Here is a 17,188-nt window from a genome sequence, read left to right as displayed (position 1 = left end):
TATCCCGAGGACGGAAATATATCACCACCCGAAAACTATTTGGCAGCGATGTGTGACCACAGTGATAGTGTTCATGACACATCTATTGCGCTAACGACAACGTAATCTCTATACCCTGGCAACGATATTTTTCACTCTGATATCTCTAGCTTTCTCGTTTCGCTGAGAAAATTGCTGTGTCATTTTTTTTATTAAAGAAGATTTTTATTTAATGCTATTAAATTTACTAAGACTCCAGTTAATTTCAATTATACGTGTATATATAATATATACCATAATATTGATAAAATTATTAATATTTATATATTAAAAAGGTTCGATTCTCTCTCTCTCTCTCTCTCTCTCTCTCTCTCTCAAAATAGAAACGTCTGTTGGAACGTTTAAGAATTGCAGAAGATTGTTTAATTCATCTAGTAATTAAATCAATTCTAATTATAGTTTCTCGAAGACCGATAAAATAAATTCGATACTATCTCCAATAACGATCAAAGATTTTAACCACTCGTATCGATTATCTTTACGCGTATAATCGGGCGATTGCTAGGGAAGCATTGCTTAATCCAGTTTCGATAATCCTCTCATCGTCGCTCGTAGACGAGTAGACGTTTCCTAGAAAATAGAACAGGATTAACAGTTGCGGACGGAGATGGTGTCCGCACGGCCGGAATAAAGTTTCGTTAGCTCAATATGGCGCCGAATGATTTCCGATCCTGGCCGGTGGCCAAGCTTCTTCCGGTCGGTTTAGCTGAAATAAAGGATGTCATATTGAGAATTTGAGGAAAGTAATGCCCGGCCGGCCGTACTGGACACCATTGTAAGCCGTGCGCGGATTGCCGGAGTCTACCCGCGGCCTGGAAAATGCGGGATTATCGCGGACGATAAAACCGGTATGTTCGCGGTGGGGAATAACGCTTCCCAGGTTTGTTAGCTGATCGCGGTTTCAAAATAACCGCGAGCTTTTATCGAACGTTTCCGTCGGGATTGTTTTCGTGGTTGAAAGGAACGAGGTATCGCATATGAAACATATTGCCCGATCAGTTCCATTGCACGTTTGGTTTTGTTCGAGTAAATTGTCGATAAAGACGTCCGTAAAAAGACCCGTTTATGAACGCTACGCCGCACAAATGCGATTCCTGAAGCCGTATGTCTCTTCAGTCGATGAATATGTATCTAATAAAAGTTTTTCTTTATCAAATTGAATGAATTACGAATAAGATCGTGATTTAAATCCCGTCTTAATAAACGATATTAATATCGGTAACGGTCAACTAATGAACTTGAGGGTAAACGATAAAACGAAATCAAATTATAAAGGTAATATTTTTCGCAATAAGTTATTACAGTGTTTTAAGATGCTGGTAGCATCATAATTAAATCGACGGTCAATTTAATTATTATTTCATTATGATATTATTATTTCAGCTTTAATTTATGATTGCGTTTCAAGTCTGACAATAAACGACGCGTAGTTTAACGTATTTAAAAAAATTTATACATATAATAAATTTACATATAAAAATATTACTGGCAACAAGCCGTTTTTTCCTTACTTATTCAATTTATTCATATATAGCTTATTTAAAGATTAACTTATTATTGTTAAATTATAAATTGTTTTACAACTTTAAAACGATAAAAATTGCTCGTTGCACGAAAATCGTCTGTCAAACTTCATTTTCAAACAATATACTTTTTCTCAGAGAATACAATGATCTACTACAGTTGCTCCATTCTCGCCACGAGATAACACGATCGTTCCCGAGTCGAATTGGCAGCTACGAAAGTAATTAGAATTCCTAATGGTTGCAAGTACGCTTAAGTAAGTGCCAGTAACAACGCATTATTAGGGTATAGATACTCGAGCAGCTTTTCTCCGGGGGCCGAAACTTGGGATAGGTACTCTAGCTAAGAATCTCGCCATTACCGTCGCCTTTTGTGTAAATGGCTCTTGTTCGGTAGTTCAGCCGTAGTTCCCTTATGGGCGTGGCGGAATCGCTTGCCACGAGGAGTATCGTAATGCAGGTGGGCATCCTGGTTCATGCTCGAGAATGCGTTTTGATCGCGTTAGTATCCAACGGCTAAGGCGGAAGTGCCGAGCTATCTCATCGCCGATAAGACATTAATCCATAAAATATTGTACGCGTTTAGGATAACGGTCGAGACATTGACCATTACGAACATTATATAAAGATGCATATCTCCCGTGTAATATATAGATGGATGTATCGCGCGCGAATGATTCGATAACATGCGATGCAATATCAGATGGATATCATGGAATCATGCATGCATAGAGCTAACATACTCGATAACCTATTCTTTTTATAGCTCTGATTTAAAAAGAAAAAAAAAGGGAAAGAAAGGAAAGAAATATATTCTCTTTTGTTAAAAATATTAATAAGTAGTACGACAAACTATTTTCAGTGTTGGTCTGACTGTTTGTCCACTCGTTTCTCCATCCGTCCCATTGCCTGTCTGCAAAATTTCTCAGAAACGCCTAATTAACTTTTTCAAATACTATTATATTATATATTTCGAAATTCTTCCAAATTAGCTACAGATTTTTCGCTGTATTACTTAAAAGAAAAAGTGTATTTACCAAGTGTCTTTCTCTGATGTTAATTAGCTTTGAATATATTGTTTTTTAGACAAATATAAGGGACACTTTTTTATTCGTATCCATTCACACTTTTAATAGAATAGAAAAAATTGAATAGAATAGATAAAATAGAAAAAAATGATTGAAGTAAAAAAAGTTGAAAGTTTTAAGAGTACTCAATAATTATAATTAAAAAGAATTTTTTTAAATTTATCTTTTTAATAAAAAATTGTATATTTAAACAAATTTTTTAAATTTATTATTATAAAGTACTCTTGTGAAACCATTCAATTTTTATTTCAAACATTTTCTTTCTATCTCACAGTTTTGGCGATATTTGCTTCGAAATAAAATAACCAATTTTTTTTTAAGGGATATTTTACTCTTTAAATATATACGTTTAATAAAAAATACTCTTATTTTTATCTAAAAAACGATATATTTAAAGCTCATCAAAATCAGAGGGAGATATACTTTGGTGTATTTGATAGTTACATGCATTGCAAAGGGTTTATATGATATAAAAGTAATATTATAAATGCACATAAGGGAAACGCAATGGAGTTCCACACGATAAATACAAATGTTACTGTAGCATAATCTCCTGAGCGATTATTCACTTCACCGAGTTCGAACCACGATATATTATTCTCTTATCGTCGTTTCACCCTTCCGTGAATGACGCGTCTATCGGTCGTGATCGCCGTGCGATATTCCGTCGGTGGCGTACTGGCGAGTGATGCGCAATCAGTATGACACGACGTTGGATATACACGCATGTCGTGCACACGTGCACCGAAATGTCCGAAATGCATTGTACTTATATCCTAGACAGCGTGACGCGCGATGGTACCCAACACAGTGGTCGATGTTCGCAGTTCGTGCAGACTCCATCGATCGACGCATTTGGACGCAATTAATTTCTATCGGCAATGGCGCGAATGGAAGATCATTATCGACGTAGGAATGCCCATGTTTGGCCACGAACGGACAGACGGGCGGGCCCAACGGTAACTCTCACTCCTGACGATATAGCGAGTAACGTATGGGACCCATAGAGTTCGTGTTACTGGAATCGTCCGCTACCAGGCTTTCTCTCACTTTCTCCTCTCTCTCTCTCTCTCTCTCTCTCTCTCTCTCTCTCTCTCTCTCTCTCTCTCTTCACGCCCTCGGCAGTAATACATTCAGCGGTTGCACACAATCGTGCCGGACTTGTCCCACCGCTAACTTATACCCGATACCGTCAGCTGCGTGTGTCTGTCAAGTTAATGTCCCTGATCACTACGAACGTATGGACACTGGTCTCGAGTGGCGTTACGAAAAATGGGCCTCGACTGTGTTCCTGAAATACAGTCGCCTCGATGTAATGACATGATTTATTGAGCGGACCTGTTTTACACTGGTCGAGAAGATTAATATTGAAGGAAATAGGCTTGAAGGTAATCGCATTGTTCGTGTACTAAACGATATGTGTACTTTATTTATTTAAAGTAACACAATTGCATATTTAAGGAGGTTGCAACGGCATAAATACATTAATATTTACGCTTTAAACTACATATATATATGAAAGTTGTGTTCATAACATTGTGGTTTTATTGAACAACACATTTATTTTATTTATTATTTTTATTGTTGTAAACCAAAATTTTAAAGGTGATGAACAAAGATCTAAATTTTTTGTATAAGTATTTGAAGTAATCAAATTACTTATGCAAATTTTTATTGAAATTTATCAATTAATTTATAACAAATAAATATTTGATTTATTTACTGAACAACTAATGTCCGCATTTCAATGTGACTTTACATAAATATTCTTGAATTCATAAAGTACTTATATAAATAAAATTGAGATTTTTATCATTATTTTATAATACATTTTCATTATTTCTATTAAAATACAAATTTAAAAAATATTATTTTTTATTGAAATAACTTTTATTCCAGATGGTAAACTGTCTCTAATTTTTTGTATTACTTTTAAATACAATTTAGAATAATCTGTAATTTTTTCAAATAATTCTTAACATACTGCATTTGATCAAAGTAAATAAATGACAAAATTAAACGAAAACATGGAGTTGGCATCCTATACTTTCAAATTATTTTTTTTTGCATTTAGTCAGAACTCTTTTCAAAGTGCTCTATTAATTATATTAAAATTTTGACAATGAGGTGTCAATTTTACAGAAATGATATTATGCATGAATCACAGGATGTACAAGTCACACGTTGATCCCCAAGTTACGGAACAGACAGTACAAACGTCTTTTTCTAACAAATGTCAAAAAGTAACAAGCCATCTGGTAACGAAACAAAGGCGATGGTAGTATCAAACGACTTGCAATTTTCTTTTGGGAGAAAAAGTTAGATTCTTCTACGAACGTATTTCGTAGAGGTAGCTTCGATTTACTATCTTCCATGCTTGTTAGACTTTTTTTGCGGCCAACACGGTGGAGTGGTGATTCAATTGCGGACGAAGTCGCGGTCGGGCCACGTACGCGGTCCACCCTCGATTTATTTTACTGGCTCTCCACCCAAGGGTGCAGCAGGGTGGTGATCGATCAAAGGTAAAGGATCGATGGTTCGGTTAAAGGCGTAACAGCTGGTTCGATTTTCACCTTCCTCTAAAATTTAGGAATACTTCGCTTCACGCTGTCAGGAAGAATAAAGGAGTGTCGAATGTATCTCGAAGATCTTAAATTAGGAATTCTATAATAGTTTGGCCATGAATGATTTTGTCAAAGTCAAGCAAAAGAAAAAGGTATCTATACTTGTATATATGTACATACATATACTGTTTCACTCTAACTTATACTGTCACAATATGATCTTAATTAAAGTTATAAAGTGAGACAGTATAAATTAAAGTGACATATAGTACAGGGTGTTTAGAAAGATTGGGATCAAACTTATGTATTATAACATGTTAATGAGGTCGAGTAAGTGAAGAAAGTTCATATAAACTCATGTCCGAAAATGCTTTATTGAAAAGTTATAGGGTAACTCCGGCAAATATGCCGCGCTAGGATTTACGCGCAGAAGTCAGAAAAAATAGAAGGAGTGGGGATAATTTTTCCACAACCACTTTATTACATGCCTTTATGTTATATTAGTATTGTGTTTTGATTTCAATTTCTTACTGTGAATATTAATGAAATTATTGTGAGTTGAATCGATTTGTCTACATAAAATGATTACTATAGAACGTGCAAAAGACTTAGTGGTTATTTCGTGATACATGAGTTCAGAAGAGCAGTAAAGCATGTTGTATAACAAAATACAAGTACTTTGCTCTTGTATTCTTTGTTTAATTTGTTGTCTTGTACAACAAGATACCTGTTTGGGATATACGGTATTCTTAGCGGGCGGGATTTATACCCAAAGTATACAAAGTGGGCAGATTAAATTTAGTGCACTAAATGCAATAAACGCATTACATGAAATATGTACCTCATGTCATAACACTTGTAATACATGTGGGAAGATTGTAATTATTATTATTACTTCATATACATATTTATCATTCTTATTCCTTAATAAAACTTTATAAATGCATTTTATAAGTTATTGTGTCATTTTACGACTTATTTATATGCATTATTTGTAAATTTTTCATGAGCCGTACATATCCTGCCTCCCCCTATGAGTATCCATATATCTCACCCCTATGGTATATACGGCAAAAATACAAGGGTTTAAAAAAGTTCATTTTTTAATACAAAATATAAATATTTCGGATTTCCAATATTTTCTTCATAATAGTAGACAGTACAAAGTTTTTACTGATATAATTCGTTTACTTTAAACATAGCAAATAGTACTTAATAAATTAAGTTTTTGAAGGTGCGGCGTATATACCGCCGTATATACGCCGAGTTAACCTAAACGTTCAAAGATCATTTTTATTAAGTGATATGATAGTTACAATAAATGTTCGAAAATAGATTTGGCGCTGACCTTTCCGGATATTCTGTATATACAAAAAAGAGTGTATATAAGGTGTATACTAACTGTAAGTACGCTAAAAGATTTTAAGAGTCTTCACATAAAAACTCAAGACTTTATATAACCATAAATCCGAAACAGCTTACAATTACTTTCAAAGATACGGGATGTCAAAGTTGAAAAATAAATTACGTTTTTTTCTAAAAATTTCGAAAAACTATGACTTGAATTATTTTGATGAAACTTTGTTTAAAGTTTCATCAAAATAATTCGAATGATTTATCAAAATAATTCGAAATTTTTGAAAAAAAAAATTTGTTTACACCTTGTATCTTTGAAATTAAGCCTTTTCGGATATGGTTTACAAATTTTCGTCTTGAATTTGTATGAGAAATCACCCCTTAAAATATTTTAGTGTACTTAGCATACATCCTGTATATCTTTCTCGTAAAATTTTAACAATATCGTTCGTGGCCAGAGATTCTGTTATAGAGTCTCCATCTTAAACTTAAGAGCACTCTTGGCGTCAAGTATAAAATATATCTTTTGCATAATGTTTTATGAATATATTTGCGTCGGTAAACCGGAAGGACACGACAATCGACTGCACATTGTTTGCATCTGGTTAGCAAACAAAATTGAAAAGTAACATTTGACAATTGTACTGCGAATATTATTTTAATGTATTATAACAAAATTTGATAATAATATACTAATTAAATATTTTTAAATTGTTACATTTGCAGTACTTAAACTCTAATTAATATATCTCGATTGTTTACGGTCGCAAATTGACAACTAAATAAATACAAATGAAACTATTTCGTCGATTAGTTTTTCATTTTTAATGAAATATTTCGACAATAATTATCAAAAAATGAAGATTGACAGACGAATTCCCGGCGCGACGGGTCCGCCAGTTCAATTGGACGATTGCCGAAGTAATTGATCGTTCCTCTTAGCAACTACCAAGAACGTCGTTGAATTCTCGAGATACCAGCAGTACATCGTAAAACGAACGACGTCGTGCGTGTCTCTTCGTGGAATGTTCACGAAGAGAAGTCGTTCAGGGATGTCCGAGAAGGAAATGAAGTTTCTTCGCTTGTAGATGGCTGACTGGAGTGGACAATGTCCACTGACGAAAGTCAATGGATTGCAGGACATATAATTGAATGTTGATGGGAAGTACGGAACATTGTGAGATCTTAATTTCGGCGTGACATCGTTAGCGTTGCAAAAACGTCCTCAGTTGTTAACGACGAACTCCTCGTGTTCTCGTTAACATCGTATCTTAACGATACCCGTACTCTCCCTGACTTCCAAGCGGTGAAATCGGGGAGAGTACACTCTCTTTGGGAACCCGTAATTTTCAATAATATTCTACCAAGCGCTGCACAAACAATATACTGAATAGAATTACGCCCCGTAATCATCGTTAGTAAACCTATACAAATTTAGTTTAATCATTTAAATCAAAGGATGCAAAGCGATTCTTTTTATACGAACAAAGTTAGTTTCTGTATTAAAATGGATTTATCTTAAAAACTGCGCGAAAAATATGCACGATAGTGTTTATTTTAAATTATTATACAAAATTAAGATTTTTCTCAGAAGTAACACGAACAAATAGAAAGAAACCACACGGAAAGAACGATTTTGCTGAAGTATTAAAAAATTTAATTAGATAAAGATTTGAAAACAATTTTGCTGGATTATCAAAATAACTGTGTAGGACGCTCAAGTATAATGAATAATGCTGCAAAATGTTTTACATTTTAGCAACTAGCTTAAGCGTCTTACATAATTATTTTAATGGTCTAATATAAAATTATTTTTAGATCTATCTCTCTAACTAAATTTTTAGGTACCTTAACAAAACGTTTCTTCCATGCAGTCTGGCAAACGTATAAGGTTACGTATATAAATAGCGTATATAACAATTTCATTTAACGATGCCCTACGTTGTAAGCTTAGAATTTGTGCGCGACGAGGTAAGCCATCGAATGGTTGTACTGCAAAACGTTATTATGCGGAATAACGTGTCATAATAACGATAAAGAAAGATTCTTTTCACGATGGGACCGTTAAATCCCCTCCCATTTCATTCCATCGAGAAGTTGGATATTCATTGCTCCAGTAATAGGAATAAAACGTCGCAGGGCGAACAACGAAAGAGTCTCGAGCCTCATGAAAGAGTAATAAGCTGTTGTCTCCCTACAATACTCGCGCTTGCTTTTGGTATTCCTTGCGTGGAAATGAAGATCTCTCTGTGTTGCCGCAGACCACCCTACTCGCAAGTCGGTCAGCAAACGACGGTGGAAGTCTCGAAACTGGTTTGTCAGATAATTGAGATCCACCAATGGGAATCCGAGAAACTTGGAGAATCCCGGTCGACGGACTGAAACGATCCGTGTACCGCGGACGCGGAGATTCGCCGAGGTGGTATTTCCAGCAACAAGATTTAATGGAAGGGCGGGAAGGGGAGAAAAGGGAAGAAACATGCTTTTACCTTGTGTACGTTTACTGCATGGTCATTGATTCCTACGAGCACGAAACGTGAGACAAAAATTCCGGACACGTCGTATCCACCCTCACGAAAATTAAGCGGGTTCTTAGCGCCTCGAGATATCGTCGCGACGCGACGAGTGGAGAAATCATCATTGCGAGCTAGTGTGGGGTGTTTCAAAAGAATCCGTATATCTTATGGCTCGATGATTTCTCCTCAATCGCATACAAAGCGAATCTCTCGAACGGAAACTCTCAGTCATCCGGAATTGATTCCGTCGGTACTTCCTCCGGGCGAACCTGTTTTCCACGAAATAATGTAAGTATAATGCCAAGCGATCCTCTCTTGTGTACGGTTATTGCATTTCATTTCGGTTGCGGACTTTTTGCTCTCCTTTCAATGGTCGTTCGGAAAAATACGGTATAAAGAATACGGGACAATCTCATATCTTCAATAACGATAGAGAAATTTAAAAAGGAAAAATTATAGAGGAAATTATAAAGGAATCTTTACTGTGTTGCTTTCTGTTATAATTACGAGAGAAAAAAACATCAGTAAATCTCCATCACAGACATTTCTTTTTTCCGATAAACATAAAACGTTCGCGACATTGGTAAAGCGACATAAATGAAAGTTGTTTTAAAAGTAAGAAAATCGACGCAAATTGAAAATATTGTGCATGCAATTTTCTCCCTCATTGCAGAACCCGTGACGGAAATAGCCGGCGGTCCTGAACTGTTCATCAACAAGGACAGCACGATAAATTTAACATGCTACGTGAGACACGCGCCTGAACCACCGTCGACGATAATTTGGAGTCATAACCACCAGGTAAGCTGGACTTACGATCCGCGCAAATGAGGGTTTTACTACTTGCTGAAAATCACCTGTCATGCTGCCATGAAGTCATGAGAGATGTTTTCAACTGAAAACTCATCTGAATTTCATAACCGACGCTGATTTTGCGAGCGGACCGCAGATATCGGTATAAACAGAAACATTTTTCATGTTCCTTGCGGCTATTGAAAAAAAGCCTGCAGCTGTGTACACGCTTCTATTGGCCCGGTATATCGATTATTGCTGACAGCGTGCTTTCGTTCCTTCAGACGTGCAATATTTATCGAAGACGTCAACAACTTGCTTTCTCAATAAGATGATTCCGTTCAAGTGATTTGGCAATCATGCCATGATTAAAAAATTCGTGTATTAGAGATACCTTTTTATAATACGATCGTACTCATTATCAAATAAGAGAAAGAATTCTATTTTCGGTCGGAGCGGATCTTGATATTTAATAATACTTATATGCAAATTTGCAAGTACCTACATTTTTCAGTTTTATAAATTGCTCGCCAATTCGATTCGTCAGATTCGAAACACAATTATAAACTGAAACTGGAACATTAAAAATGACATGATAACGTTAAAAATTGAAAAATAATATCTTCTCACTAATCACCAGTTATTGCAAATATTTCCACATGCCTCGATGAATTGATAAATTCTCGGAAAGTCGGGAGTTGTAGGCTCAATAACTATGGAGGTGATATTTTTCGCATTAAGCTCTTTGCACAGTTATTAACATTGTTTAAACAATCGACAATCAATAATAATTTGTGAAAGTATTTTTAATTTAAGATTGCGTTTCATATCCGATAAACCAAATCAGCAACAGTTTATATAATTAAAAAGTATATTTTTGTAAATAAATATTATTAAGGTCTGCTTCTCGATCGAAAATAGAATTCGTTCTCTTATTTAATTTATTCTTATCAGTCTAATTCACTTATAATTATTCTTATTGTAGTACGATAATTTAAACATTTCCATTAAATATAACAAAGTTTCTCTCAATACCACGAGACAATTCATTTGTTTAGGAACATTGCAAAAGTTTCTCGGGAAGTGTGTACCAAAAGACGGCCACATTATTAATAATAGACAGATGAATGCTCTCGTAATGTTACGTCAGTTTTATTTGAGTTTAAGAATCTCACTATCACGCTTATTTATGTGAACGCGCGTATAACTGGAATAACCAAGATGATTACATAGACGCTTTAAGTTATAATTTTGGGAAACTTGTCCCGAAATGCTTTATGCCATTCAAGGAATTCACCTACAGTCGACACTTTTGCCCCTTCCACTTCCCACAAAGTGCCTTAAGCCCCGTCTAGTCACGTCACAGACAGATGACATGGCATCTGTTTCTCTCTTCTTCCATGAGGAGGCAATTAAATTCTGGATCAATTAATTATGCGTGCTTACATCGCTATTGTCTGCGGCAATTATCTTAAATATTAATTCAACAAATATATAGAAAATATACAATCTTGATGAATGAATGTAATATCCTGGCTTTAATTGCAGGGTGGCAAATTCCACATCTATATTGGTAAAAAGTTTTAATTTTGTTACTATTATGTTTTTCTCATAAAAACAAAAATTAATATAAAATTTATAATATTTATATTATTTCCAAAATTTTTGCTTTAGAAACATATTTTTAACATATTAATTTAAATTGATAAGATTTTATTATAAAGTATTTTGTCATTATTGATTTGTTTTTTTGTTCTCGGTTTATTTTTCTTTAAACTATCATAATTGATATGATTTATTAATAAAGCAGAAAATTTTTTACACAAAGTAAATAAATATATTATAGTATTAAATATTTTTATAATTTTCCCAATTTAGAGCGTTGAATAAAATCCGGATTTACAAGTTTTTTTTACCTTTGAATTTTTTCAGCCCATCCCGATTAATTGAGATTTTCCATTTATTTGAATTTGGCTGAATATTTAATATTTATTTCAAAACTTTATATTGTGTGGTTCCTTTTAACCAAAATTATTATTAATTTTTCTTTCACTAACAAATGCACGCATATTCATAAATTAAACAATCATGACCGCAATTTCTGCCGGTATTAATTAAATATGATCAAATATGATTAATTTAATGACGCAATAAATTCTCTGTCCTAATGAAACTTATAAAACAAACATACATATATGATAATTTGCGTAGCCAATTAGATCGTTAATTATCAATTATTATAAAATGTAGCACCTACGGCTGTAATAAAATTATAAATGAAATTTGAAAATTGTTGTGATGCATTACGTGTTTTTTTGAAGAACATTAAAGATAAATATAAAAGAGCAATTTATTTCTAAAAAGTCACCCAGGTAGCAAGGTGTCGTTATTTTGACGTCGAATAAATGACCAACCAATTGTCGACGTACTAGTAACATTATTAGTGATCAATTAATAACATCATACATTTATTCCGTTAATAACACGAAAATAATGATGTATTTTTTATATCAGTTTATGACGTTGTGTGAGTGATAGAAATATAAGAATTCACGTCATTTTTACGATGTTTAGACATCAAGGAGCTTATTACGGTTCTTAAAATTAGGTGGAAATTACAAAAGTAATTTAATTTACTAGAATATTTATAACTTCAACACCTAGCAAATTTGTTCATTTTTGTAATTTTTACTTCGTCTCAGGAACCGTATAAATTCGTCATAAGAATAAAAAATTAGTGACGCCAAATGGATAACACATTGCTACCGTCAATAATATGAAAAAATGATGTATTTTTGACGTCGACTTATGACGGTACGTACCTGTGACAAATCCACGTCATTTTTACGATGTTTGGACGTCATTTTAAATGTCACATTCGTCATAAGAATGGCTAATTAATGACGTTAAATAGACGACACTTTGCTACCTGGGCATGTTCTCAGTCCTTGTATTGAGTTTAAATAAAATCTGTTTATTGTAAAATAAATAAGAATCTTTTTATTGCTCGAACAATTGTTATAAAAGTTGAAGTTTGTTTAATGTTTAAAATTTAGAGAGAGAGAGAAAGAGGATACGAAATTACAAAACCTAAAATAAATTGTTTAAATCTTCTTATATACGATATGTATATATAATTCATGATTTTGATATTTTCATAATTACGATCGCGTGATAAAAATACGTATTTTATGTCGGACAGCGAGGTCAGGAAATGAATGTGTAACGTCTAGAAAAAATCCTAGGAAAAAGGATTTCTGTCATTGCAGAGAACACGTTCCGTCGACACTTCCTGCTTCTTCCTTTCCCGCAGAGTGGCCCCATCCGTACTTGGTCACGTCAGAGGCAAGTAACCCGACATGCTTTTTATATCCTTTTTCCGCAGGCGATTAACTTCGACTCGCCGAGGGGTGGCATCAGCCTGGTAACGGAAAAGGGACCTGTAACTTCGAGCCGTTTACTCATTCAGAAGGCGATCGACAGAGACTCCGGCCTTTACACGTGTTCACCCAATAATACTCATCCTAACAGCGTACGGGTCCACATAGTCAATGGTAAAAGAAAAATGCCAATTTCGTTTAGAACGAACTTTACGTGCAAGTATCTACACGTTACTCATTTAAATTCGAACGAGATATTTTTTAAAAGAACGGATTCACTAGAAAAACAGATTTTTGAGCGTATATTTATTTTGTTCAACACGCAGTGTAGTTTTTTAGGTAATAACAATTTGTGATAACTTTTATTTTTGCCGTTTAATACGAGGTAATATAAAAACACATTCTTTTACGCAAAAATAACACAAAATTTAATTTATCTCTCTGGAAATTATATAATTTAGGTAATTTAATAATTATATTATAAGCATTTAAAAAATCAACCAGTTACTTTTTTTGAAAATGAGAGACTATCTTCTATACGAAAAAAAAACGATTTTGCTGAAATACCTAAAAATTTAACCAAATAATAGATCTAAAAATAATTTTGCTGAACCGTCAACATAATTAGGTAAGAATTTCAAGTATGATGAGCAATACTGCAAAAACTTTTGACATTCTAGTAATCAGCCTAAGTATCTTACATAATTATTTCGATGGCCCAACAAAATTATTTTTAGATCTATAGATTTAGCTAAATTTTTAGATACTTCAACAAAACCGTCCTTTCTATGTGGTGTGCCAAATACTTTTTTTAGTTTACAGAAAAAGGTGTAAACTAAACTCGACAAAAATGCTTAGCTTATAAACGTGAAGTAAGGCCTTTTCGCCCAAAGCAAGAGCTCGCGCTCAGCTCCGCGGAAACGTCGCTCTAAATACCACCTGCTAAGAGCCGACCGAGCGAAACGATATTATAACGTAGCGTTTGTTTCAGAACACCCAGCGGCAATGCATCACGGTAGAGGCGACAGAATGGCCGCGACGCTACTTCCGGTCGTCCTACTTCTTCGGATGATATTCTAGCCGACGTTATGCACTCTGGGCTCCAGGTTGAATGCGCGCGAACTTAAGCACGGTCGCCTAACTCCCACGAAACCATCGAGCGGAGGTTCGGTTTCGCGGTTTTGTCTCCGAGGATTCAACTCGCTGCGACGCGCATTCGACACATTCGCCTCGCGAAAGTAACGGAATCTCATCGTAGATTTGCATCGTGACATCGCGTGTCTCCCATTACGTCGTCAGACTGATTGGAATACATCCGCGTTACGGAAAATCCATTTGTCACATCGTCGCCTGGAAAACGTGAGTTAAAATAAATATTAGACTAGATGTATCCGAGGAAATGATGAATTGCGAATAACAACTATGAAATATATATTAGTTCTGTGTGATTATGTGGTTAAGAAAAAGAACAAAAACATAGCTTGGTAATGGCCAAAAAATTTGATATAAATTAAAAATATTTTTTATTAGGAAATATTACCTATGTTATGCAACGATGTTAATTATCAATTCTACTGCCATAATGGACACAAGCAAGAATCTGTCCATAATAATAACTTTCAATATGATTAGTCGAATAAATAAATAAAAGTATCGTGTAAATAAATATAAGTATAAATTTACACGATACTTCCAAGGCCATTGTCATTTTGTGAAAAGAGCGTCTGAGTTCTTGCTCTACTAAGGAAACAAGTACGAACTCTTTTTCTGTTCCGGCAAAATCGCATGTTCCCATTTCTGCCGTCTGGAATCTTTCCTCACTTTCCGAAATAAAAATCGTCTGCGAAAAAAGAATATTTTGTAAATGTCATATCAATATATAATGTATGACCTAAAATCGATCTATCTCTGAATTTCGATATTTATATATTCCTAAATTCCTATTACAAAAGAAGAAACAGCATATAAAAAATACATTGTAAGAACCGAAAGAATCGCTTTAAATATTGTCTGAAATTAAATTTGCAAAATTTTTTTTAACAATGTATGAAGAACTTCAAAAAACGAGAAAATAAATTGATTCGCAGAATTGAATAAACGCAACACGATGTAAAATGCGTATCGGTAAAATGCAAAATTTTTTGAAACATCAAATGGAAGAAACACACGCACCGATATATCGGGATCTCATTTTTTAACAAATTGTCATCGTTTTCACCAGAAAATCTTGAGCACAGCGTGTTCATTATTACAGTCATTCAATTATTGATTGTGCTTGGTAAACCGCAATATTCACTTCATTCGCTGCAATTACCAATATTTTGACTGCGACTAGTTTTGAGTATAAATTCCGATGTAAAATCCCATTATCGAATTATCGGTTATTACGCAGGAAACAAGTTGGAGGTTTTCAAAAAAGAATTTTGTTAATTGTAAATATAATATCTGAGAGAAAATAGACATCACGATTGTTTTCTAAAATTTTGTAAAATTTTTTCCAATTGAATGTGAAAACTTCAACGCATTAATATGAATTATTTTAACATGAACAAATAAAATTAAAAATTATACAGATCAATTCTCACTTAACGTAAATAATAAATGTTAAGAATGTAATATATTGGAAAATTGGATTAATTATATTGGTTTTATTTTTTTTCTAATAAAATCTAATTAATATATTCCCCATTTCTATATAAGTTTTTAATTATAGTATTAATAATTATTACAATTTTTATGGTTCTAAAACATTAAAACAGCATTAACCCTTTGAGGAGCACATTTTTTTCTACCTGATGAATTCTTATGAAATCTTGCATTTCTCTTGGTCGATATAATTACAAATCTAAAGTCAGATTTCAAGAATTCAAAATGGCAGATCCAGTATGGCGTTATCTAGAGATAAATTAGTATAAATATAAATGAATATGATTTTTAAGGAATATTAAAAGTTCAAACTTCAATGTTAGATTTTTTTAAAGTTGCTGGAACATCTGATTTATGCGTTATGAATTTATGAAAATGGTTAAAAAAATTTTTTTGAAGATTTTAACCTCTTCTTTCTTAGAAACCTTACATAAGAGATAATTTTTGATGCCATATTCATATTCAGCACGTCCTATTTGCTAAAGAACGATCTTTCATGACAAAAATGCAAAAAACTTGTTATATAGTATAATTTTTATCTTCACATAGTACACTAATATAATTTTTTTAAATCTGACATGCAAAAGTTCTGGAAAATATACATATATGTATATTATATTTTATCACATGAAGAATATTTAGTGAAATTTCAGCCTCTTATCTTAAATACTTTCCAAGAAACCACATTTTTTGTGAAAAAAAATGCTCTTTTTATTTCTTTATAAATGATTAGAAAAGAACAATCGGGTATAATGACGATATAGAAAACATGTAAAGTAAATAATAATATATCAGAAAAATGTAAAATCATAATTGGTTTCATTAAACTTGTGAGCAATATATCTTAAAAATGAAGAAGAAAAAGCTGGAAAGTTTACTTCCAACTATCCGTCAAAGGGTTAAAACATAAAAATTGTGCTATACTCTAAAAATTAAGGAAAAATAAATAATATAATTAATATGAGAGAAAATGTTTCAAAGAAATGTATCGGATTATATGGCATAATGCCGCAAAATACATCTGAATAATCTTGTGTCTTGTACATCAGGCGATAAAATCCGTTCAACTTCGGAAGTAAGGATAGATGCGCTGACGGTCTGCGAAACGCATAAAATCGGAAACTTTGAAACTTGCGTGAGAGAAAGAGCAATAGAGATACGCAAATATAACGAAGCTTTCCCGAGCTTGCAGTGGCGCGACGTATCTACAAGAAGAAAGCAGGTTTATTCGCCGAACTTATAATGGCTCGACTTCGAAGCGGATTTATTCTCGTTACGATTACT

At 33.6% G+C, this 17,188-nt stretch overlaps 1 protein-coding gene across 2 annotated transcripts in view; it reads left to right on the top strand.

Moving 5' to 3' along the window:
* LOC108758912 (kin of IRRE-like protein 3) overlaps positions 1-14,717 on the top strand; it is a 71,956-nt gene extending 57,239 nt beyond the window's left edge. The window contains exons 4-6 of one of the 2 annotated variants that reach the window (XM_018504139.1): positions 9,760-9,887; positions 13,264-13,433; positions 14,248-14,717. In XM_018504139.1, the coding sequence (XP_018359641.1) occupies positions 9,760-9,887; positions 13,264-13,433; positions 14,248-14,338 (389 nt within the window). In that variant the 3' untranslated portion in view covers positions 14,339-14,717. The remainder of the gene's footprint in view (positions 1-9,759; positions 9,888-13,263; positions 13,434-14,247) is intronic. The other variant, XM_018504140.1, reaches the window with a different exon arrangement.
* Positions 14,718-17,188: the final 2,471 nt, after the last annotated feature.

The sequence above is a fragment of the Trachymyrmex cornetzi genome, unplaced genomic scaffold (assembly GCF_001594075.2).
Source record: "Trachymyrmex cornetzi isolate Tcor2-1 unplaced genomic scaffold, Tcor1.1 scaffold16, whole genome shotgun sequence".
Lineage (NCBI taxonomy): Eukaryota > Metazoa > Arthropoda > Insecta > Hymenoptera > Formicidae > Trachymyrmex > Trachymyrmex cornetzi.
This window is presented reverse-complemented; position numbering and strand designations above follow the sequence as displayed.